We start from the raw sequence: 22,500 nt of genomic DNA on the forward strand, positions 1-22,500 counted from the left end.
CCTCCTCCTCCTTCTCCTTCTCCTTCCCCTCCTCCACCTCCCCCTCCCCCCGCTCCTCCTTCTACCCCTCCCCCTCTCTTATCACTCTTCCCTCGCCCTCTCCCTCGCCCTCGCCCTCGCCCTCGCCCTCGCCCTCGCCCTCGCCCTCGCCCTCGCCCTCGCCCTCGCCCTCGCCCTCGCCCTCGCCCTCGCCCTCGCCCTCGCCCTCGCCCTCGCCCTCGCCCTCGCCCTCGCCCTCTTCCTCTTCCTCTTCCTCTTCCTCTTCCTCTCCCTCTCCCTCTCCCTCTCCCTCTCCCTCTCCCTCTCCCTCTCCCTCTTCCTCTTCCTCTTCCTCTTCCTCTCCCTCTCCCTCTCCCTCTCCCTCTCCCTCTCCCTCTCCCTCTTCCTCTTCCTCTTCCTCTTCCTCTTCCTCTTCCTCTTCCTCTCCCTCTCCCTCTCCCTCTCCCTCTCCCTCTCCCTCAATCTCTGAATGTATGTATATCTAAACGTGTGCACATCTATTTATCACTGTAAATCAGTTTGCCTGTATCTTTGTACGTATCTATTTGGCTACCGAGGAATGTATATGTACAATGTACATTGTACATCCCTCCCTCCTTTCCCTTTCCCTCCCTTTCTCCTTCTCACTTTCCCTCCCATTCCTCTTCTCTTTCTTTCTCACCTCTCCTTCCCTTTTCCTTTATCTCTCCCTCCCACTCCTTCCCTTCCCCGTCCCTTCCTCCCCTTAACTTCCCCATCCCTCCCCTCCCCTCCCCTCCCCTCCTCTCCTCTCCTCTCCTCTCTTCTCTTCTCTTCTCTTCTCTTCTCTTCTCTTCTCTTCTCTTCTCTTCTCTTCTCTTCTCTTCTCTTCTCTTCTCTTCTCTTCTCTTCTCTTCTCTTCTCTTCTCTTCTCTTCTCTTCTCTCTTCTCTTCTCTCTTCTCTTCTCTTCTCTTCTCTTCTCTTCTCTTCTCTTCTCTTCTCTTCTCTTCTCTTCTCTTCTCTTCTCTTCTCTTCTCTTCTCTTCTCTTCTCTTCTCCCCTCCCCTCCCCTCCCCTCCTCTCCTCTCCTCTCCCCTCCCCTCCCCTCTCCTCTCCTCTCCTCTCCTCTCCTCTCCTCTCCTCTCCTCTCCTCTCCTCTCCTCTCCTCTCCTCTCCTCTCCTCTCCTCTCCTCTCCTCTCCTCTCCTCTCCTCTCCTCTCCCCTCCCCTCCCCTCCCCTCCCCCATATATGACGCCCGGGGTTTACGGCCTCGGCATGCCATCGTAGTTCACCCCCCCCCCTCACCTCTCTCTCGGCCTATTTGGTAGGCCTAGGGAGTGGAGGGAGGGAAGGAAGGAAGGGGGGAATGATGTATGCATGAAGGCAGGCAGGCAGGCAGGCAGGCAGGCAGGCAGGCAGGCAGGCAGGCAGGCAGGCAGGCAGGCAGGCAGGCAGGCAGGCAGGCAGGCAGGCAGGCAGGCAGGCAGGAGGGAATGAATGAATGAAGGAAGAAAGGAAGGAAAAAATGAAGGAAGGAAGATAGGTAGGGAGGTAGGGAAGAGAGGAGGCCATTCCGGTGCCTTGTAATTGGATTTACCCGAGCGTTTTAATGGGTATTTACGGGCGCGGAGGCACGCATGGGGTCTTGTGTGTGTGTGTGTGTGTGTGTGTGTGTGTGTGTGTGTGTGTGTGTGTGTGTGTGTGTGTGTGTGTGTGTGTGTGTGTGTGTGTGTGTGTGTGTGTGTGTGTGTGTGTGTGTGTGTGTGTGTGTGTGTGTGTAGGGATAAGGCATACTGGGAGTGTGCTCGTGCGCGCTTGGGTTCCCGTGCCCGTGTAAGCACTCGCACACGCTGACGCTCTGAGTAGGCACACTCGAACACACTCGCACTCGCACTCGTTCTCACACTCGCATTCTCATGCATTCGCCTTCCCTTTCAGTACTTCTTTCCTTCCTTCCTTCCTTCCTTCCTTCCTTCCTTCCTTCCTTCCTTCCTTCCTTCCTTCCTTCCTTCCTTCCTTCCTTCCTTCCTTCCTTCCTCCCTCCCTCTATCTATCTCTCCCTCCCTCCCTCCCTACTTTCCCTTCTCCCCTCTCCTCTCTTCGTCTCGCCTCCTCCTCCCTCTCTCTCCTTTTCTCCTCCTCCCCCTCTCTCCTCGTCTCCTCCCCTTCTCTCTTTACTTCTTTCTTCTCCCCGCTTCTTTCAATCCTTCCCTTACCTCCCCTCCTCCGCCTCCTCCCCCTCCTCCCCTTCCTCCCCTTCCTCCCCTTCCTCCCCTTCCTCCCCTTCCTCCCTTCCTCCCCAAATCCAACTGTATCCCATTCCTCAGGAGAGCAGCCCCCCGACCCTCTACCCCCTTACCCCCTATCCCCCCTTGACCTCGTTTAAGGACTGGCATCGTTCTCGCCAAGGTCACGTGGAGAATGAGAATGAGAATGAGAATGAGAATGAGAATGAGAATGAATGAGAGTGTGGGTGTGAGAAGGAGAATGGGCGAGGAGAGTGAGAATGGGAATGAGTGAGGTAGAGAATGGGTGGGTGGGGGTAGGAGGAGACCAACATGGAAGAGAATTAGAAGGACAATTAAGAGAAGTGGTGCCAATGGTGGTGCCAATGGTGGTGGAGCTAGTGGTGGAGGAAAACTGACAGGAGGTGGAGGTCGTGGTTGTGGCCGTGAAGGAGAAGAAGGGGGGAGGAAGAGGGAAAGAGGGTGAGGGTGAGGGTGAAGGTGAGGATGATGATGTAGAGGTGGAATGGGTTGGGGGTGGGGGTGTGGGTGGGGGGGAGTGGTCACGATTGCAAGCCGTGACCTCAGTTGGGTTCGCTCGGGCGAGGTCATCTGGAAAGAGCATGGGGAGGGAGAGGGAGAGAGAAGGAAGGAAGGATGTAGTAGGAGAGGAAGAGGGGCAGAAGGGGCAAATTAGGAGGCTGGAATAAGAAAGAGGAGTAGGAGGAAGAGCAGGAAAAGGAGTAGGAGTAAGAGACCGAAAGGAAAAGGACTAGGTGTAGGGAGAAGGAAGGGGAGTAAGAGGCCGACAGGAGTAAAGGAGTAGGAGTAGGAGTAGGAGTAGGATGAGGAGGATGAGGAGTAGGAGTAGGAGTAGGAGTAGGATGAGGAGGATGAGGAGTAGGAGTAGGAGTAGGAGTAGGATGAGGAGGATGAGGAGTAGGAGTAGGAGTAGGAGTAGGATGAGGAGGATGAGGAGTAGGAGTAGGATGAGGAGGATGAGGAGTAGGAGTAGGAGTAGGATGAGGAGTAGGAGTAGGAGTAGGAGTAGGATGAGGAGGATGAGGAGTAGGAGTAGGAGTAGGATGAGGAGGATGAGGAGTAGGAGTAGGAGTAGGAGGAGGAGGATGAGGAGGATGAGGAGTAGGAGTAGGAGTAGGAGTAGGAGTAGGAGTAGGATGAGGAGTAGGAGTAGGATGAGGAGGATGAGGAGTAGGAGTAGGAGTAGGATGAGGAGGATGAGGAGTAGGAGTAGGAGTAGGATGAGGAGGATGAGGAGTAGGAGTAGGAGGAGGAGGATGAGGAGTAGGAGTAGGAGTAGGAGTAGGATGAGGAGTAGGAGTAGGATGAGGAGGATGAGGAGTAGGAGTAGGAGTAGGAGTAGGAGTAGGATGAGGAGTAGGAGTAGGAGTAGGAGTAGGAGGAGGATGAGGAGGAGTAGGAGGAGGATGAGGAGGAGTAGGATGAGGATGAGGAGGAGTAGGAGTAGGAGTAGGAGGAGGAGGAGGAGGAGGAGGAGTAGGAGTAGGAGTAGGAGGAGGAGGAGGAGGAGGAGTAGGAGTAGGAGTAGGAGTAGGAGTAGGAGTAGGAGGAGTAGGAGTAGGAGTAGGAGTAGGAGTAGGAGGAGGAGGAGGAGGAGTAGGAGTAGGAGTAGGAGTAGGAGGAGGAGGAGGAGGAGGAGGAGGAGGAGGAGGAGGAGGAGGAGGAGGAGGAGGAGGAGGAGGAGGAGGAGTAGTAGGAGTAGTAGTAGGAGGAGGAGGAGGAGGGAAAAGGAGGAGGAGTCAGAAGCCGGCAGAAGGAGGAGATGATGATGATTTGGTGATTGATAATCAAGGGAATTGCATATTCCTCTGTTATTGACAATCTTTTTCTTCCTGAGAAGTGAGAGGGGGAGGGAGAGGGAGAGGGAAAGGGAAAGGGAGAGGGAGAGGGGGAGGGAAAGGGAAAGGGAGAGGGTGAGGGGGAGGGAAAGGGAGATGGAGAGAGAGAGAGGGATGGAGAGAGAGAGAGGGGGATGGAGAGAGAGATGGAGATGGAGGAAGAGGAAGAGGGAGAGGGAGAGGGAGAGGGAGAGGGAGAGGGATGGAGATGAGGGAGAGAGAAAGATGGAGAGAGAGGGAGAGAGAGAGGGATGGAGATGGAGATGGAGGAAGAGGAAGAGGAAGAGGAAGAGGAAGAGGGAGAGGGTGGGAGAGAGGGAGAGAGAGAGAAAGGGACCAAGGAACCACCATTCCCTCTGCGGAATCGTATCCCCAGCTCCTCCACCCATCCGCCCGCACCACCGCGCGCGCCGCCGTCCCCTCTTTCACCCCCCTCCCCCCCACTCCCCCGTGGCACCAGCTGGCCCTCCGGGTGGCACGGGTGATGTATGGGCGGATCCGGGGGGCGCCTCCTGCCGGGTGACGACGCCCGCGCTCGAGATGGGGGCCGCCCGCCCACCACGCGTCCTCCCCATTAGTCCCTTTTGTTTATTGGCCACCCGCGCCGCCCACGCCGCCCACGCCATCGCCGCGGGGGTGATTTACGGGCGGGAGGGAAGGAGAGGAGTAGGGGGGGAAAGGGGATGGAGGGGTTAAGGGGGGAGTAGAGTGAGTGAGTGTGTAAGTGAGTGAGTGACTGAGTCAGTCAGTCAGTTAGTTAGTTGAGTGGGTGAATGGGTGAATGAGTGAGTGGGTGGATGGGTGAATAAGTTTTGATCGCTAAATCACCCTCACCTCTCGTAAGTTCGGTTTGATAATGCTTTCCAACAAATAATGATTCCAAAATCGCCTTCCCCCCTCTTCCTCTTCCTCCTTCCTCTTTCTCGAAATTTGAATGCTGTGATCCCACCGACATTTAAACCTCATACCTCATAAACCTCTCACTCACCCTCCTCCCTCATCCACCCCTTACTCAACCCCCCCCCCTCTCTCTCTCACTCTCTCTCTCTCTCTCTCTCACCCCCTCCTTCCCTCTCTCTCTCACCCCCTCCTTCCCTCTCTCCCTCACCCCCTCCTTCCCTCTCTCCCTCACCCCCTCCTTCCCTCTCTCCCTCACACCCAAACCCTCTCTCCCTCACCCCCTCCTTCCCTCTCTCCCTCACCCCCTCCTTCCCTCTCTCCCTCACCCCCTCCTTCCCTCTCTCCCTCTCCCTCTCCCTCTCTCTCCCACCCCCTCCCTCACCCCTTACTCACCCACCCACCCCCACCTATCTTCCTCCCTCCCTCACTCACCCCCTTCCGTGTCTCGCCCTCAGAGCACCTGGACACGCTGCTGCGGTCGCTGGTGCTGGGCCAGCTGGGCCTGTACGGCGACGAGGCCATCGTGGGCGAGGCCAGGCGGCGCCTCGCGGCCCACGTGGCCAACACCTCCACCCTGCCGGCCGACCTCCGCTCGCCCGTCTACAAGACCGTCATGTCCCAGGCCGACGAGAAGACATTCGACCAGATGCTCAAGGTAAGAGGGGGGGGGGGGTGAGGGAGAAGGGGGGTAGGGGGGTTAAGAGAGAAGGGGGTGGGAAGGGGGTAGGGGTGGTGGAGGGATGAGGGGACGGGGAGGATGGGTGGGGATATGGGGTGGGAGAGAGAGGGGTAGGTGGGGATAGGGAAGGGAGGGGTAAGGAGGGGTAGGTGGGGGAAGGGAAGGGAGGGGTAGGTGGGGGAAGGGAGGGAAGAGAAGGGAAGGGAAGGGTGGGGTGGAAGAGAAGGGAAGGGAAGGGAAGGGAAGGGAAGGGAGGAAGGGAAGGGAAGGGAAGGGAAGGGAAGGGAAGGGAAGGGAAGGGGAGGGGAGGGGAGGGGAGGGGAGGGGAGGGTGGGGAGGGAAGGGTGGGGAGGAAGGGAAGGGAAGAGACGGTGGATAGGACGACGAGAAGCCTCTCATCCAGATGCTCAAAGTGAGGGGAAAAGGGAGAGAGGGGAAGGTTTGGGAAATTATCGTGTGTTGTATGATTACTATACTTATTTTAAGATTTTTCGCATTGAATTTACTACTTATGTTCAAAGAATAACCATTGTAACCCCCCCCCCCTCTATATCTGCTAATTCCCCTCTGTCCTAATTTCCCCAAATTCCATCTTTCATCTTTCTCGCCCTTGATCTTTTCTCATCTCCCTCACCCTCACCATCCTTACTTTTTCCCCCTCATCCTACTCACCCTAAATATCCCCTTTGTCTCCCTTCTCCCTCCAGCTGTACCGCGAGGCTGACCTGCACGAGGAGAAGGACCGAATCTCGCGGTCTCTCGGCGCCACCAGGGACCCCAACCTCATCCAGCGCGTCCTGCAGTTTGCAATCTCCGTAAGTTGCAAGGGGTTGGGATCTCGAAGGGAGGTCGGGATTTTTTGGGTTGGAGATGGGTTGGTTGTGTGTGTATGGGAGGGGGTTGGGGGGGGTTGTGTGTGTGAGGTGGGGTGTGTGTGTTGTGTGTGTGTGTGTTGTGTGTGTGTGTGTTGTGTGTGTGTGTGTTGTGTGTGTGTGTGTTGTGTGTGTGTGTGTTGTGTGTGTGTGTGTTGTGTGTGTGTGTGTGTGTGTGTGTGTGTTGTGTGTGTGTGTGTGTTGTGTGTGTGTGTGTGTTGTGTGTGTGTGTGTGTGTGTGTGTGTGTGTTGTGTGTGTTGTGTGTGTGTGTGTGTGTGTGTGTGTGTTGTGTGTGTGTTGTGTGTGTGTGTTGTGTGTGTGTGTGTGTGTGTGTGTGTGTGTTGTGTGTTGTGTGTGTGTGTGTGTGTGTGTGTGTGTGTGTGTGTGTGTGTGTGTGTGCGTGCGCGTGCGTGCGTGCGTGCGTGCGTGCGTGCGTGTATGTGTGTGTGTCAAAACTGTGCCAGAACTGTGTCTTTCTTTTGAAGAGGTTAGTACATTACTATCATCCCGTTAACAACCCACGATACACACACAAAAAAAGAAAGAAAAAGAAAACAAAACAAACAAACAAACAACAAACAAACAAACAAACAAACAAACACACAAACACCCAGCCACACACATCCTTATCCCCCCCTCCCTCTAATCTCTCTCTCTCTCCCCCCTGTGTCGTCCAGGACGAAGTGAGGAACCAGGACACGGTGTTCGTCATCATCAGCGTGGCCATGACCGCCCCCGGGCGCTCCGCCGCGTGGGCCTTCTTCAAGAAACACCACGAGGACTTGGTCGACAGATATGAGGTGAGCCCCTCGGAGCCCCCCCCAACGGGTGTGCTCGGTTGACTTGGTTGGTGTTTTTTTTTGTGGTTTGTATGTTGTTTATCGTATTAGGAAAAGTGATTTATTTATATTTATTTATCTTCATTTTCTTAAGATAATGACGAGATTCTCAGTTAACGCTTATCTTTTTCTTGTTTTTATATGATTTTCTTTTTTTTTCTATCGTTACGGAGCATCTTGTCCTTTGTACTTATTATAACGAGAACCATTCATCAAATGTTTCACCTGATAACTCTTTTGCTTTCTTTCTCTCACTTTTCTCTTTCTCACTCTCACCCTCACCCTCACTCTCTTTCTCTCCTTTTCACTCTTCTCTCTTTCTCACTCTCACCCTCACTCTCTTTCTCTTTCTCTCCTGTTCACTCTCTTTTCTCTTTCTTATTCTCACCCTCACTCTCATTCTCTTCCTCCCCCTTTCTCTTTCTCTCCTGCTCACTCTTTCTCCCCCTTACTCTCTCTCTTCCTCTCTTTCTCACCCTTACTCTCTCTCTTCCTCTCTTTCTCCCCCTTACTCTCTCTCTTCCACTCATTCTCCCCTTTACTCTTTCCTTTCCTCTCCCCTCCTCCCAATCTCTCTTTTCTTCCCTCCCACTCCCAACCACTCACTCACTCACTCACTGTCTCTCTCTTCCTCCCACAGGGCGGCTACCTGGTGACGCGCCTCATCAAGTACATCACGGAGAACTTCGCCACGGAGGAGATGGCGGCCGAGGTGGAGACCTTCTTCCAGGACCGCCAGATTCCCGGCACGGAGCGCACGGTCCAGCAGAGCCTCGAGACCATCCGCTTGAACTCGGCCTGGTTGCTCAGGGACCAGGACGCCGTCAAGAAGTTCCTCTCGGAGCTCGAGGGTTAGAGAGGGGGAGGTAGGAAGTAGGAGTGGGAGTGGGTGGGTAGGTGGGAGAGGGAGGGTTGGGTGGGGTGGGGGGAAAGGGTGGGGTGGTTGGGAAGGGTGGGTGGGTTAGGATGGGTGGGGTGGGTGGGAAGGGAGGGAGGGATGTGTGGGGTGGGTGGGAAGGGAGGGAGGGATGTGTGGGGTGGGTGGGAAGGGAGGGAGGGAGGGATGTGTGAGGTGGGTGGGAAGGGAGGGAGGGATGTGTGGGGTAGGTGGGAAGGGGGGGTGTTGTGAGAGTGAGAGTGGGAGGAAAGGGTGGGGTGGGGGGAGAAAGGGTGGGTGGGTTAGGGTGGGAAGTGGTGAGGAAGGAAGGGGAAGGAAAAGGGAGGGGAGGATGGGTTAATAGGAGGAAGGAGGGGAGGGGAATGGAAAGGAAAGGAGGGAAGAAGGGAAGAAGGGAAGAAGGGAGGGAAGGTAGAGGAAGGAAGGAAGGGAAGGGTAGAGGAGAAGAAAAGAACCTTTCTAAAGATATGATTTGGCTTGGTTCTTTCGTCTCTCAGGTTTGGAACGGAATTAGACAAAGTTTTTTTTATGGTATGATTTTATTATTTTGTTAATTTTATTAGGAGGTAAAAAACCCGGTGATTAATAAGAAAAGTTCTTCTGGAAAGATTTTGACCTTTTATTGACCGAAAAGTTCACCGTGCTTGATGTATGTTTTTTAAAAGTGTTTTTACGAAAATTGTGTTGTTAACCAGTGACGTACTTTCTTACTCTGAACAAACCCTGCCTCTTCTTGTTCACGTTCTTTTGAAAGTCTGCGTTATGACAAGACCGTGATGAAACCCCATTCGGAAGAACCTCAAGAATTTTAAGAATTCGAGCTTAAGAAAACATTTAAGAAGACGAGAAAACCTCGGGAGGTGCTCTTACATCTTAAAACTAAAAGTGCTTCTTTTCTCAAGATGTAATTTTGGTGAGGACAGTGTTAACCACTTCGCTGTTCTTTCTCTCTCTTTCTCTCTAATTCTGTCTAAAGTGAACCTCGCATTGTCATCCTTAGGAGACTCCAATACTCAATAGTGTTTAAAAGAAAAGAATGAACTCATTCATAAAGCAAAAGAAGTAAATGGTGTGTTTTTTCTGTGTACCCTTCTACGTTGTCGTTAAGTATTTAGTGTCTCGTTTCGTGAAAATTCGAAACATTCATCAGGAGAAATTGCGTGTGTTCTATGAACAGACTTTAATGTTTCTTATAAGCAATAAGTTCGAAAAAAATGAACCTTCTTGGACATACACACATACGAGTTCGAAGTGTGTGTAAATGGTTATCTCTTCTCGTTTTCGTTCAGACATATAAATTGGTTGTGAGAATTCCCCCATATCAATAGCTATAGTCATTTGATAACAAACGGTTAAGCACTTCTCAAAGAGTGTGAGAGAGTGTGTGATTGAAATCTGTTGTTGCTGACAAGAGAGAGACGGTTGGGAAAATAGATCCAATTTTTTTTTTTTAGTGTGTGGCAAATTGTTGTTGTCTGCCGTTCAGTATTGTTAGTAGAAGGGATGCAAGTTGAGCCATTTTTAAGCATATGGTAAATTAATTGTTACTTCTGATAATTAATTAGCTGACCCCACAGAAATCTAAGTTAAGAGTGAGTTTTCAGGGAATGGACGTAATCCCATTAGACTTAATGAAGACCTGTATTAGAGAGGGAATACAGGCTGTATAGAATTATAATCCTGTGTGTTTATTAAAAAAGAAAACAGGGTATTTGATGCCTTTATAAATGTATAAACAGAAAAAGAGGCTGGACTGACTATTTTTTTTCTTCTGGTTTACCAACAATATATAATAAAAAAATAACATCTTTTTATTGTATTTCCATGGTTTATCGGTATGATTTTAATTTATAGTCCATAGATTGTCTGAAATACAAAAATAACTAATGATGGGAGATATTACATATATATATATATATATATATATATATATATATATATATATATATATATATATATATATATATATATATATATTCAGAATCACTCTTATTATCACCAAGACTGGTTCATATTGTACCAGATAGTAAACATAGAAGTAGGCAGAGGTGTGTGATATTTAAAAAAAAGAGAAAAAAATCAAGTGACTATCAATTTTACGTGTGCTTTGTAACGAAAAATCCTCCATGATTTAATTAAAAGGTTCAAGTTGTTAGGTGCTGGTGGTTCTGTGTATCCGGTGCAATATTCCGGTGTTTTTTTCGTGTTTTTTTTATTACCATAGAATGATTATTCCGGTGTTGTTTTTTTTATTTTTATTACCATAGAATATTTTTTTTTGTATTGTTTCTGTGGTATCAAGCTTATGGTTCATGGCTATAAGTGCTGTTAATGTAATATTTTTTTCTCGATCAATTGTCTTGTCTATCCATAAAGTATTGCTGATGTTGATGCCATGATGTAATGCTGTTCAACTGATTTGCATATCTATGTGAATGCAATATAATTTTGGAATAATATTGAGTGGTTTTATTCGAAACCTTTGCTGTATGTTAGGCTTTGTTTTTTGGCAATTTTGATGTATTTTCCTTTGGGAAATGAATATGTTATTTGTTCGGAAGCCTAGGTTGGTTATTTTTCAAAGATGTTTATTTTATTTTAGATGTGGTTTAGATTGAAGAAATGTTTCGAATTGAATAGATTATAAGATAGTTTGTTCCAATATTTTCATGTTTTAGATGATTATCAAAATAATAGATGATGCATTTCTACTGGGGAAAAGTCATACCAGAGACAAATATATAATTATTTTGAATTTCCACAGGTATGAGAATTAGAAAAGTGGAAGGACGTATTTCATGAATTATAGAAAACGGCAGTAATATTATGGAACATAAAGAAATACAAACACAGTAACGTGTTTATATAAAGATGAAAAAGTCTCAAAAAGTATTAAAAAAAAGTCAAAAGTAAAAAGTATCTCGCTTTAGCCAAAAGAAAACCAAAATGGATTCCTATTACGTGTTTTTCATATCATCAAAGGATATGTTACATATTAAACCTTTTCTTTGTAGGTTTGCGTTTCATATATATATATTTTTTCAATTTGGTTTTGTTTTTATTATTTTAGTTTTATTCTGCTGTTTTTGTTTCCGTGTTCTAGCTGCACTTCTTGTGTCTATGCAAATGGCTCTAGTGTCCAATGAATTTTTTTATGATCGAAACAAACATGATACAGAAATACATAATAATAGTATAACTATGGATATTCCATATATTAGCCAAAATATATGATAGTGACTATGACTTTTACTTCTAAGAATTCCCCTGATCTCGGTTAGAGCAGTGCCGACGTTAGGTTTGGCAGTGCTATCTTCGCCTGACTGGACGCCCTTCCTAGCACCAAGCGTGAATCCCTCTCATGACCGGACGCCCTTCCTAGCACCAAGCGTGATTCCCTCTCCTGACCGGACGCCCTTCCTAGCACCAAGCGTGATTCCCTCTCCTGACCGGACGCCCTTCCTAGCACCAACCGTGAATCCCTCTCCTGACCGGACGCCCTTCCTAGCACCAACCGTGAATCCCTCTCCTGACCGGACGCCCTTCCTAGCACCAACCACCATTCCCTCTCCTGACCGGACGCCCTTCCTAGCACCAAGCGTGATTCCCTCTCCTGACCGTCCTCTCTTCCTAGCACCAACCGTGATTCCCTCTCCTGACCGGATGCCCTTCCTAGCACCAACCGTGATTCCCTCTCCTGACCGGACGCCCTTCCTAGCACCAACCGTGAATCCCTCTCCTGACCGGACGCCCTTCCTAGCACCAAGCGTGATTCCCTCTCCTGACCGGACGCCCTTCCTAGCACCAAGCGTGATTCCCTCTCCTGACCGGACGCCCTTCCTAGCACCAACCGTGAATCCCTCTCCTGACCGGACGCCCTTCCTAGCACCAACCACCATTCCCTCTCCTGACCGGACGCCCTTCCTAGCACCAACCGTGAATCCCTCTCCTGACCGGACGCCCTTCCTAGCACCAACCGTGATTCCCTCTCCTGACCGGACGCCCTTCCTAGCACCAACCACCGTTCCCTCTCCTGACCGGACGCCCTTTCTAGCACCAACCGTTCCTCTCCTGACCGGACGCCCTTCTAGCACACCGTGATTCCTCTCCTGACGGACGCCTTCCTAGCACCAAGCGTGATTCTCTCTCCCGGCCGGACGCCCTCGCTAGCACCAACCGTGAATCCCTCTCCTGACCGGACGCCCTTCCTAGCACCAAGCGTGATTCCCTCTCCTGACCGGACGCCCTTCCTAGCACCAACCGTGATTCCCTCTCCTGACCGGACGCCCTTCCTAGCACCAACCGTGAATCCCTCTCCTGACCGGACGCCCTTCCTAGCACCAACCGTGATTCCCTCTCCTGACCGGACGCCCTTCCTAGCACCAACCGTGAATCCCTCTCCTGACCGGACGCCCTTCCTAGCACCAAGCACGATTCCCTCTCCTGACCGGACGCCCTTCCTAGCACCAACCGTGAATCCCTCTCCTGACCGGACGCCCTTCCTAGCACCAACCACCATTCCCTCTCCTGACCGGACGCCCTTCCTAGCACCAACCGTGATTCCCTCTCCTGACCGGACGCCCTTCCTAGCACCAACCACCATTCCCTCTCCTGACCGGACGCCCTTCCTAGCACCAACCACCATTCCCTCTCCTGACCGGACGCCCTTCCTAGCACCAAGCGTGATTCCCTCTCCTGACCGGACGCCCTTCCTAGCACCAAGCGTAATTCCGTCTCCTGACCGGACGCCCTTCCTAGCACCAACCACCGTTCCCTCTCCTGACCGGACGCCCTTCCTAACACCAAGCGTAATTCCGTCTCCTGACCGGACGCCCTTCCTAGCACCAACCACCGTTCCCTCTCCTGACGCCCTTCCTAGCACCAACCACCGTTCCCTCTCCTGACCGGACGCCCTTCCTAGCACCAACCGTGATTCCCTCTCCTGACCGGACGCCCTTCCTAGCACCAAGCGTGATTCCCTCTCCTGACCGGACGCCCTTCCTAGCACAGCGTGATTCCTCTCCTGACGGACGCCTTCCTAGCACCAAGCGTGATTCCTCTCCTGACGGACGCCTTCCTAGCACCAAGCGTGATTCCCTCTCCTGACCGGACGCCCTTCCTAGCACCAACCGTGATTCCCTCTCCTGACGCGTCGCCCTTCCTAGCACCAACTGTGAATCCCTCTCCTGACCGGACGCCTTCTAGCACCAACCGTCCCCTCTCCTGACCGGACGCCCTTCCTAGCACCAAGCGTGATTCCCTCTCCTGACCGGACGCCCTTCCTAGCACCAACCGTTATTCCCTCTGACCGGACGCCCTTCCTAGCACCAAGCGTGATTCCTCTCTGACCGGACGCCCTTCCTAGCACCACGATTCCCTCTCCTGACGGACGCCTTCCTAGCACCAGACGTGATTCCCTCTCCTGACCGGACGCCCTTCCTAGCACCAAACCGTTCCTCTCCTGACCGGAGCCTTCCTAGCACCAACGTGATTCTCTCTCCTGACCGGACGCCCTTCCTAGCACCAACCGTGATTCCTCTCCTGACGGACGCCCTTCTAGCACCAAGCGTGATTCTCCCTCTCCTGACCGACGCCCTTCCTAGCACCAAGCGTGATTCCCTCCTGACCGGACGCCCTTCCCGTGATTCCTCCTGACGGACGCCCTTCCTAGCACCAACGTTCCTCTCCTGACCGGACGCCCTTATTCCTCTCCTGACCGGACGCCCCTCTCCCTTCTCCTCTCCTGACCGGACGCCCTTCTAGCACCAACCGTACAACCGTGATTCCCTCTCCTGACCGGACGCCCTTCCTAGCACCAAGCGTGATTCCTCTCTGACCGGACGCCTTCCTAGCACCAACGTATTCCTCTCCTGACCGGACGCCCTTCTAGCACAACGTGATTCCTCTCCTGACCGGACGCCTTCCTAGCACCAACGTGATTCCTTCTGACCGGACGCCTTCGCCTTCCTAGCACCAAGCGTGATTCCCTCTCCTGACCGGACGCCCTTCCTAGCACCAAGCGTCCTGACCGGACGCCCTTCCTAGCACCTACTCCGATTCCCTCTCCTGACCGGACGCCCTTCCTAGCACCTACTACGATTCCCTCTCCTGACCGGACGCCCTTCCTAGCACCAACCGTTATTCCCTCTCCTGACCGGACGCCCTTCCTAGCACCAACCGTTATTCCCTCTCCTGACGCCCTTCCTAGCACCAACCGTGATTCCCTCTCCTGACCGGACGCCCTTCCTAGCACCAACCGTGATTCCCTCTCCTGACTGGACGCCCTTCCTAACACCAAGCGTAATTCCGTCTCCTGACCGGACGCCCTTCCTAGCACCAACCACCGTTCCCTCTCCTGACCGGACGCCCTTCCTAGCACCAAGCGTGATTCCCTCTCCTGACCGGACGCCCTTCCTAGCACCAAGCGTGATTCCCTCTCCTGACCGGACGCCCTTCCTAGCACCAACCACCGTTCCCTCTCCTGACCGGACGCCCTTCCTAGCACCAAGCGTGATTCCCTCTCCTGACCGGACGCCCTTCCTAGCACCAAGCGTGATTCCCTCTCCTGACCGGACGCCCTTCCTAGCACCAACCGTGATTCCCTCTCCTGACCGGACGCCCTTCCTAGCACCAACCGTGATTCCCTCTCCTGACCGGACGCCCTTCCTAGCACCAGCCACGATTCCCTCTCCTGACCGGACGCCCTTCCTAGCACCAACCGTTATTCCCTCTCCTGACCGGACGCCCTTCCTAGCACCAACCACCGTTCCCTCTCCTGACGCCCTTCCTAGCACCAACCACCGTTCCCTCTCCTGACCGGACGCCCTTTCTAGCACCAACCGTGATTCCCTCTCCTGACCGGACGCCCTTCCTAGCACCAACCGTGATTCCCTCTCCTGACCGGACGCCCTTCCTAGCACCAACCGTGATTCCCTCTCCTGACCGGACGCCCTTCCTAGCACCAACCGTGATTCCCTCTCCTGACCGGACGCCCTTCCTAGCACCAACCGTGATTCCCTCTCCTGACCGGACGCCCTTCCTAGCACCAACCACCGTTCCCTCTCCTGACCGGACGCCCTTCCTAGCACCAAGCGTGATTCCCTCTCCTGACCGGACGCCCTTCCTAGCACCAACCGTGATTCCCTCTCCTGACCGGACGCCCTTCCTAGCACCAAGCGTGATTCCCTCTCCTGACCGGACGCCCTTCCTAGCACCAACCGTGATTCCCTCTCCTGACCGGACGCCCTTCCTAGCACCAACCGTGATTCCCTCTCCTGACCGGACGCCCTTCCTAGCACCAAGCGTGATTCCCTCTCCTGACCGGACGCCCTTCCTAGCACCAACCGTGATTCCCTCTCCTGACCGGACGCCCTTCCTAGCACCAACCGTGATTCCCTCTCCTGACCGGACGCCCTTCCTAGCACCAAGCGTGATTCCCTCTCCTGACCGGACGCCCTTCCTAGCACCAACCGTGATTCCCTCTCCTGACCGGACGCCCTTCCTAGCACCAAGCGTGATTCCCTCTCCTGACCGGACGCCCTTCCTAGCACCAACCACCGTTCCCTCTCCTGACCGGACGCCCTTCCTAGCACCAAGCGTGATTCCCTCTCCTGACCGGACGCCCTTCCTAGCACCAAGCGTGATTCCCTCTCCTGACCGGACGCCCTTCCTAGCACCAAGCGTGATTCCCTCTCCTGACCGGACGCCCTTCCTAGCACCAAGCGTGATTCCCTCTCCTGACCGGACGCCCTTCCTAGCACCAACCACCGTTCCCTCTCCTGACCGGACGCCCTTCCTAGCACCAAGCGTGATTCCCTCTCCTGACCGGACGCCCTTCCTAGCACCAAGCGTGATTCCCTCTCCTGACCGGACGCCCTTCCTAGCACCAAGCGTGATTCCCTCTCCTGACCGGACGCCCTTCCTAGCACCAAGCGTGATTCCCTCTCCTGACCGGACGCCCTTCCTAGCACCAAGCGTGATTCCCTCTCCTGACCGGACGCCCTTCCTAGCACCATCCACCGTTCCCTCTCCTGACCGGACGCCCTTCCTACCCTCTCCCGTGCTCTAGTTCGGGTACGTGAACGCTCTACCAAGGAGCCACTACACACACACACACACACACACACACACGCACGCACACACACACAAACACACACGCACGCACACACAAACTATCTAATAAAAGCCTCAAACCAGAGCCAAGAGCTACGTAAGATGAAGAAAAACAGGAAGAAAAAAAAATATAGAAAGAAAAATGAGAAAAAATACAGCTAACTCAAAGAATAAGATCAACAACAACACAATTCTAAGTCAAAAGAGAACATTTAAAATTTTCGGAAAAATAACCGACCCCGCCACACCACCCGCCAGTAGTTTATCTTCCCGCCCCTAGATGGCAGGGCGGTAGGTCCAGCTGGTGTTTAATGGCGTTAATCTTCGCACTGCAATTAGAATAAGGGTTATTTGCCCCGTGGTATCTTGGATGCTTTTTTTAAAATGGTATTCTGGATTTTTCTTTTGTTTGATTGTTTATTTCGTTGGGTGTTCGTGTTTTTTTTTTGTTTTTTTTTTGTTTTTTTGTTTTTGTTATTCAAATTAATCGTAAATGTAATTTACATCTTCTCTTCTGCCTCCATAGAGGTGTGTATGTGTATGTGTATGACTGAGAGAGAGAGAAAAAAGAAAGAAAAAGAGGAAGAGAGAGTTAATAGAAGAGAAGAGAGGAGAGGAGAGAAAAGAGGAGAGAAGAGAGAAAGAGAGAGATAGAGATAACCGAAAGAGAGAGAGAGATAGAGATAACCGAAAGAGAGAGAGAAACCGAAAGAAAAAGAGAATGAGAGAAATGAGAGTCGTTTCACCTTCATTCTTCCTTCCAGAATTTCACTCAAAATATGAATATGTCTCCTTTAGCGCCAATAATCTTGATGTCAAGGCAGTCGGGTTGCATATGAACTAAACCGGAGAACAAACATGCATTATAAAGCAGAAAGGAATCATGCAAATACATACAGAATGATATTCACATCAAGGGATCCTAATTGCAAATTTGTATAGATTCATTTAACCAATTTTTTGAATAATAACGATAAAATAAAACAATAACAGATATATGAACATTTTATTGAATATTTTGATTCATTCATATAAAAATAAACTTCGTCATGCATAAATACACATATACCGTGATATGCTGCATGATTTTATGAAAATGGCGGGAAAAAATCAGTTCGTGAGTTCATGTTTGGTTTGAATTTAATAAAACGTGAATTATTTGAAATTGAGGAAAGATTGGCCACAGCGCGTGCGGTGAAGATAACCTAAGGATTACGGTGAAGAGAATTCCGACGGTGATATATGGTATTTCTTTTGATAATTCGAAAAATAAACATGACGAAAATGGAGAAATCATAAGACAAGTAAAATCATTATTGTTAATGATAATAATAATATCATCATCATCATTATTATTATCATTATCATTACTATTATTAACATTTTTTATAAATACGAAGAATGATAAACGAAAAGAGAAGACGAGATTAAAATATAAATAAATAAATAATTGCAAAATAAGATATGACAAAAATACAGAAAAAGAAGTTAAACACATACGACAAGAACGGAAAGCAGAGAGATAGAGAAGAAGAAGAATGAAACAGAAAGAGAAGAGAAGGAAAAAGAAAAAAGAAAATATTCAGTCACAGGGAACCCTTCACACCTCTCCTATATAGGACCTCTGTTTCTCTCCTTTTTTTTCTTCTCTCTCTCCTTTCCCTTTCTTCCTCCCTTCATCATTTCTTTGTGTCTGTATCTCTGTGTGTGTCTGTCTTTGTCTCTGTCTTTGTCTCTCTCTCTCCCCTCCCTCTCTCTCTATCTCTCTCTCTATATATATATCTATCTCTCTCTCTCTTCCTCTCCTCCTTTCCCTCTCCCTCTCCCTCTCTCTCTCTTTCCATGTGTCCTTCACCAGCGCCACCTCCGGCATCAGAGAGCAGAGAGCAGACAGGAGAGAGAGAGAGAGAGAGAGAGAGAGAGAGAGAGAGAGAGAGAGAGAGAGAGAGAGAGAGAGAGAGAGAGAGAGAGAGAGAGAGAGAGAGAGAGACAGAGACATAGAGAGACAGAGACATAGAGAGACAGAGACATAAAGAGAGAGACAGAGACATAAAGAGAGATACAGAGACATAGAGAGACAGACATAAAGAGAGAGACAGACATAAAGAGAGAGACAGAGACATAAAGAGACATAGACATAAAGAGAGAGACAGAGAGAGAAAGAGAGAGTTGCAAGATAGCTGCAAGAGGTGGCAAAGTGTGCAATCACGAAATTCAAATAGTGGGTCCATTCAGGAGTAAATTGAATGCATTATTTCGCGCGGAACTTCGTGCCGATCTGTTGCAAAGGGATGTTGCGTGTGTGTGTGTGTGTGTGCGCGTGTGCGTGCATGTGCGTGCGTGTGCGTGCGTGCGTGCGTGTGTGTGCGTGTGTGTGCGGGGGGGGGGGGGTCTGTGACTAACTATCTATCTATCTATCTAACTGTACGTATGTTATATACGTACACACATACACATCATCTGTGTTATGTATGAATATGCAAGATATTAAAATTATCCACACTGACACATCGTGGACTTTGAACAAAAGTAAAAAAAGAAAAAAAGAAAGAGGAAATCACAAGTAAACATACGTCAGTCGAAAAGAAGAAAAAAATCTCACTGAGAGAGAGAGAGAGAGAGAGAAAAGGACACACATACAGACAGACAGAGACAAACATACAGAGAGAAAGAGACAAACAAACAGAGAGAGAAAGAGACAAAACAGATACAGAACAAAAAAGAAACAAACAGAGACACAGACATAGAGACAGAGAGAAAAAACAAAACAAAAAAACAAGAGACAGACAAACAACCATCCAGACCTCCAGAGAGAGCGAAAGCAAGAATGAATGTCCATAACCTACCATGGGAGAGAATTCATTACACTATGCAAAAGGCGGTATGTCTCCCCATTACCCGCTCGGTGGAGCATAAACATACCATCCTCTTCACTCGAAAACCCGCCAAAACGAGACGCCTTAGAACTCCCGCTTAACTCCGTAGTTCTTGGCCAGTTAGTGTAAATGCGCTGGATAATTTACAACTCCTATGTGGCGAGGAGGTCGAATTTATTTCCTGCTCTTAAAATGGGCACCCGGAGACGGCGGATAATCACTCTAAAAGACCCGAGATCTTGTGCAGAGCTGAATTCTTTGCCGGTGGCCTGCGCGCGCCATTTTTTTTTGTTTCTTCCGTTTTCTTTTTTTTATTCTCGTTTTCTTTTTCGTTTTATTATTTTTTCTTCTGGTTTTCTTTATTTTATTTTAATTCTTTTCGATTTTGGTTTTTGGCCTTTTATCGCCTGATTCTTTTTTCTCACAAGTTGTATAGAATGAAAAGAGTAAGAGGATAGGTGTGAGATAGAGACAGAGACAGAGATAGATAGATAGATAGATAGATAGATAGATTGATTGATTGCGTGTGTGTGTGTATAAATGTGTGTGTGTGTGTGTGTGTGTGTGTGTGTGAGAGAGAGAGAGAGAGAGAGAGAGAGAGAGAGAGAGAGAGAGAGAGAGAGAGAGAGAGAGAGAGAGAGAGAGAGAGAGACACACACACGAAGAAACGAACAAGGTGTTACTTAATCCACGATTCCAATCTCCCGCCAAAGACAACGAGCGTAAGTATTTCTAGATACATTTCGAATTCTTAAAGATTAGCCAATCATCAAACCAACGAACCAAATTGTTCAGGAAAATTACATGATTAGAGTAAACTAAATGTGAACCCACATTCCCATTCATTTGTAATCTCATTTACGATTTTTTAAAATTATCATCATTATTGTTAATTAATAGCATTATTACCAATACTATCATTATCATTGTGATTGTCCTTATTGTCACTTTTATATTATTTGTTATCATTAATAGTAATACTATCATTATCGTTATTATTATCATTATCATTCTGGATAATAACAACAATTATAAGGGTGATGATGATAATGATAATTATAGTAATAATCATAATAATAACTATAGTAATAATGACAATAATTATGATACTTATAATATAAAAAAAATGATAAAGATAATGATTAAAAAAATATAAAAAAAATGAAGTTATAATCATGATGGATATCGCCATCACTATATCCTATTTCTACCGACAATAAAAGCAACAAAAAACAAAAACAAATAACAGATGACAAAAATGATGCAAATTGAAGCCGAGTGAAAAACCTGCAACACGTTACTCAAACTCTTAATTCAAACTTTAACTCAATTTCAACTTTCATTCCTTTTCTTCTGAATTTCCCTTTTGATCTGTCAGAAGAACAGGTGTTGATGGCGGGAAAGTGTGAACGAGAGAAATGCATTTTTTTGCAGGTTGGTTGATCAATGTTATTAATTCCCCTTTCGAAAAATGGATGCATGTTGATGTGTATGAACAGTGTATATGTATACACACGCACACGCATACGGACACGCACACGCACACACACGCGCACATGCACACGCACACGCACACACACACACACACACACGTGTACACACACACACACACACACACACACACACACACACACACACACACACACACACACACACACACACACACACACACACACACACACGCACGCACACGCACACGCACATAAATTTAGAGAAGAAGAGGAAGACGACGAAGAAGAAACCAAAAAGAAAGGAGAAGATGAAGACGAACAAGGAGACATCGAAGAAAAAGAGAGAAGCAGGAAAAAGGATTAAAAAAGAAGAGAAGAAGAACAAAAGGAACAAGAACAAGAAAAAAAACTTGATTTATCTGTCTGTTCAGTTTTAAGAATTTCAAAACAGTAAAAAAAAAAAAAAAAAAAAAAAAGAGATAAAGATATCGACGTGTGTCTATTTCAATCCTTTCCTTCTAACCCTTTCGCTCCCCCCCCCCCTACACACAAACAAACAAACAAACAAAAAGATATGAGCGTGTTTATCTTCGATTTTATGAATAAAAACAAACAAACAAACAAACAAACAAAAAAACGAGTAAAAAACAAAAACAAAACAAAACAAAAAACAATATAAATATATCGAAACATAATCACACCCTCCCTAACCCCATTACCCCTTACCCCATACCCCATAAACCTACCCCCATTTCACATTAAAAAAAAAAAAACGAAAAATAATGTTATATCAGCATGTGTGTGTGTTCAGTTTTATGAATCTTGTAAAGTGACCTCTGGTGGCGGTGCGCGGCAAGGGGTCACCGAAGTAGAAAACGGGCGAGACTTCCATTTTATGGGTCACTGCGCTAGATGAGGAGAATCAGATTGGGTCGCGAGAGAGGGGAGCTGTAAGAGAGGGTGGGGAGAGGGGGTGCGGGAGGGATGGAGGGAGTGGGGGGGGAAGAGGGAGGGAGTGGACTAGGGGTGGGGAGGGGGAGGGATGGAGGGAGTGGGAGGGAGTGGGGGGAGGGGAGGAGGGAGTGGGAGGACTGGGGGGGGATGGAGGGAGGAGTGGTGGAGGGGTGGGGGAGGGGGAGGGGGAGGAGTCGGGGAGGAGTGGGAGGGGAGAGGGGGAGGGATGGGAGGGATGGAGAGAGTGGGAGAGAGAGAGAGGGAAGGATAGTAGGAGAGGTATTGGTGATGGAAGGAGGAAGAGAGGGAAGGAGGAGGAGAGGTAGAGGGAAGGAGGGGATGGGTAGCAGAGAGAGAGAGAGAGGGAAGGAAAGGGGAAGGAAGGGGAAGGAAGGAGAGGGAGAGGGAAGGAAGGAGAGGGAGAGGGAAGGGGAAGAAGAGGAAGAGAGAAGGAGGAGGATTGAAAGGGGGAGGGGAGAGGGAAAGAAAGGGAAGGAGAGGTATGGGGAGTGAGGAAGGGAAAGAAGGAGAGGACAAGAGAGTAAGGGAAGGAGAGGGCAAGAAACAAAGGGAAAGGGAAAAAGAGGGCGGGAGAGAGTGGGAGCGAGAAAGCTAGAAGGAAAGCATAGAAGGAGAGGGACAGAAAGGATAAAAAGAAGAGGGAAAAAGAGCGGAAGGAAGAGGAAGGAAGGCGAGGGCGTTAAAGATGGGAGACGGAAAGGGCAGAGGAGGGAAGGGGAGGAGAGAGAGAGAGAGAGACAGAGAGAGACAGAGAGAGAAACACAGAGAGAGAAACAGAGAGCGAGCGAGCGAGCGAGCGAGAGAGAGAGAGAGAGAGAGAGAGAGCGAGAGAGA

The 22,500-nt window shown here is 49.5% G+C and overlaps 1 protein-coding gene across 2 annotated transcripts in view; it reads left to right on the plus strand.

Moving 5' to 3' along the window:
- Positions 1-8,220, plus strand: part of Psa (puromycin-sensitive aminopeptidase) — a 28,349-nt gene extending 20,129 nt beyond the window's left edge. For both annotated transcript variants that reach the window (XM_043020978.2, XM_043020977.2), the window contains exons 13-16: positions 5,419-5,618; positions 6,350-6,457; positions 7,193-7,315; positions 7,995-8,220. In XM_043020978.2, coding sequence (XP_042876912.2) covers positions 5,419-5,618; positions 6,350-6,457; positions 7,193-7,315; positions 7,995-8,210 — 647 coding nt within the window. In that variant the 3' untranslated portion in view covers positions 8,211-8,220. The remainder of the gene's footprint in view (positions 1-5,418; positions 5,619-6,349; positions 6,458-7,192; positions 7,316-7,994) is intronic.
- Positions 8,221-22,500: the final 14,280 nt, after the last annotated feature.

This window comes from Penaeus japonicus, unplaced genomic scaffold, assembly GCF_977035675.1.
Source record: "Penaeus japonicus unplaced genomic scaffold, GWHDUDI00000001_assembly GWHDUDI00000036, whole genome shotgun sequence".
Lineage (NCBI taxonomy): Eukaryota > Metazoa > Arthropoda > Malacostraca > Decapoda > Penaeidae > Penaeus > Penaeus japonicus.